Raw genomic sequence first — 2,972 nt, 5'->3', positions numbered from 1 at the left:
TAGTAGGACTAATAAGTACAAAAATGGTGACATAGACATGAAAGGGTGACCAACAAAGTAAGAGCACCTGGCCAATTAAGATGTCCTAGAAACCCATTAACCAAAGTATAGGAAAAGCAAGTGAAAGGGAGGAATAATAGGAAACCAATGAAATTGGAGGACTTGGAAAGAATGTTTCTACAAGGAGTTATTCTTTCTGATCATCCAATTCCGAAGACTTTCCCTAACCCACTCTCCCTTTCATTCTTGCTCCATTATTCTGACCCTCTCCTCTTTTCTCTTTGATTCCACAAAAGAAGCAACTTTAGTACTTATCCACAAACTACATGAAAGAAAGAGACGAACAACAAAAATTTTGCAGAATGGGTGGTTGGGGACTAGAAATAGTGCTAGAGGGTTGGTAAAAGCAAAACTCCCCTTGCATGATTGCATGACAAAACGTAAAAAAGATAGTCAGCACACCATACAACCAGGGCTGACAGGGCTTTTTTCTTATTCTTTTTAATACTTTCTCATTTTTATTTTAATAATACATAAAACTTTCTAATAGTAAAATTTGTTTCGCTCATTAAAGAGAATTAAAAAAAAATACATATGTGTAAACAAACAATATGGCGACACCATCTAACCAGATGATATGCCAATTTTAAGAACCAAGTTAAAACATTGTACATGGAATTTGCAAGTATAAGACATTTTTAAAATAATTATTTTTTCATCAAACTTATTACCTTTGAAGCTCTATGGACTCAATAAATCCTCACAAGTCACGGCAAGAACAAGCAAGATGTCTACCCGCCATAACTCAAAATATAATGAATAGAAGAAAAAAAATTATACCAAGATTTACCATAACTCAAAATAAAGAATATTGTTGTAAAAATATTGTGCAATTGTTGTAATACTAGACTTTTTTCTATTAAAATTCTAAAAATAAAATAAAGGCCCAATATAATTCTTAAACTTTATATTTTAAAGTAATAAAGTATACTAAAACAAAACAAAGCACTCATCTATGTTAATATCTAATATCTAATAATATTTAAAAGGGTAAAATTATGTCACATTCTCAGCATAATGTTAGTAAGTTCTTAATAAAATTAAACTTTACTTATTTTATTAAAGTATTGTATTTTTTTTATTGTTCTTAAAATATATTGTATATTTTTTCTATTATAAGTGATGGATTTATATATATATATATATTTTTTTTTCCTTCTTTAGGTTATTTAAGACGTATAGTCATTTATAGAGGACAAATTGTTTGTAAAAATTACTAAAACAAATTTTAAATCACATAATACATTATTTACAAAATATCTCACCTCATATAATACAAGAATGGAAAATGCATTTTTAATTAAAAAACTTACAAAATTAAAAACATTTTCAAATTGTAAATTACAAAATACACCCCTCAAATTTATGGTATTTATGGTTAGTTGTTTTCTTCCATTAGTAAAAACAGCCTTCCATTAGTGGACTCACGGCCAAATCACATACCCAAACGGCCGAACCTGCTTGAGCTCCATTCTTCTTCTTCTTCATCTTCGGTTTGAGTTTCAACAGAAAACAAAATACATCGTGCGACTAGTTTTTGATTGTAAGTTCGTAACACTACAACTGTTTACTGTGCCCATCTGTTTTGTGAAAGCACAATCTTACTAGACTTAGAGAGAGGGAAATCTTTCGCCACTGTCTGACTGTCTTAATCGCCACCGGTAACGTGTTTTTCTTTCATATATGCATATTTTGTTTGTAAAGTCTTGTTTGTTTTGTGGGTGTGTGAGATTGCTCCCTGAATTTGCGTTTCACTAGTGCACACCACCTGTTCGTTGAATAGCCTGACTGAAAATGCATAACTTTCAGTTCTGTTTGTTCAAAACCCTCTTCTGTTCCACAAACCCATTTTTGTTTCTGGTACTAAATATGCCTAGTTCGGCTTGTTTCTTTTGTTAAGTTAGGTTCTTTGTAATGGTTTGATAGAGTGGGCCCGTTAGAAATTACAAAAGTTGTTTTATTTTTAATTTTTTTCTCCCAGCTTGTTAATTTCACTTACCCAGAAAACATTTTTGAATGCTTAGCTTGAGTAGATGTTTGGCTTTATCTGGGTTTGGTTTTGTTTTAGCCAATAAGTAAATCTTGTGCTGTGCTTTGTAATTGTACATGGCAAATAACTGTAAAGCAGAGTTTGGTTTCACTGCATAAGCTCTTTTTATTTAACATAAATGCTTTGGTCTGATTTTGATTTTGATTTTTCCTTGGTTAGGCTATCATGGAGGTGGACGAGGAAAACCCGGCATCAACTTCTCCTACAGAGGCATCTGATTTGCGTCCTGATAGTCAAACATTGGTTTCCAGTGTTCATGCTACTCCACTTCAGCCAATCCAACCTATAGTTCCACCAGTTGTTGTGCCTCCTACTGTTCCTATTGTTCCTCCTATTGCTCCAATTCCTTCAATTCTTCCTCCCCCGGTTATTCGCCCATTGGCACCTCTCCCTGTCCGCCCTCCTGTTTTAAGGCCGCCCATTTCGCAAAATGGTGAGGTGAGAGAGAGTGACTCGGATTCAGACAATGAAGATTCGGGTCCAACCCGTACTGCTCCAGGTACAACTGGGGAATATGAGATATCTGAGGAGAGCAGACTGGTGAGAGAGCGGCAGGAAAAAGCAATACAGGAGCTTATGATGAAGCGTCGTGCTAAAGCTCTTGCTGTGCCTACTAATGACATGGCTGTCAGGACTCGTCTTCGCAAGCTTGGTGAACCTATGACTCTTTTTGGAGAAAGAGAGATGGAAAGACGTGAGAGGCTGCGGATGATTATGGCAAAACTGGATGCTGAAGGGCAGTTGGAGAAACTGATGAAAGCTCATGAGGAGGAAGAGGCTGCAGCTACTGCTGCAAAAGCAGATGTGAGGAAGAAATTATTGAATATCCCTTTTATACCAGACTCTTAAGGAGGCAGAAGAA

General features: G+C 35.1%; 1 protein-coding gene across 1 annotated transcript; it reads left to right on the top strand.

The window, feature by feature from the left end:
* Nucleotides 1–1,476: 1,476 nt before the first annotated feature.
* LOC111992237 (U4/U6 small nuclear ribonucleoprotein PRP4-like protein) lies at nucleotides 1,477–2,959 on the top strand. Its single transcript, XM_065765994.1, has 2 exons — nucleotides 1,477–1,721; nucleotides 2,270–2,959. The coding sequence occupies exon 2, from the start codon at nucleotides 2,276–2,278 to the stop codon at nucleotides 2,957–2,959; it is 684 nt and encodes a 227-aa protein (XP_065622066.1). The 5' UTR covers nucleotides 1,477–1,721; nucleotides 2,270–2,275.
* Nucleotides 2,960–2,972: the final 13 nt, after the last annotated feature.

The sequence above is a fragment of the Quercus suber genome, unplaced genomic scaffold (genome assembly GCF_002906115.3).
Source record: "Quercus suber isolate HL8 unplaced genomic scaffold, Cork oak 2.0 scaffold_671, whole genome shotgun sequence".
Classification (NCBI taxonomy): Eukaryota; Viridiplantae; Streptophyta; class Magnoliopsida; order Fagales; family Fagaceae; genus Quercus; species Quercus suber.
The sequence above is the reverse complement of the archived record's forward strand: the minus strand, read 5'-3'. Positions and strand labels throughout refer to the sequence as shown.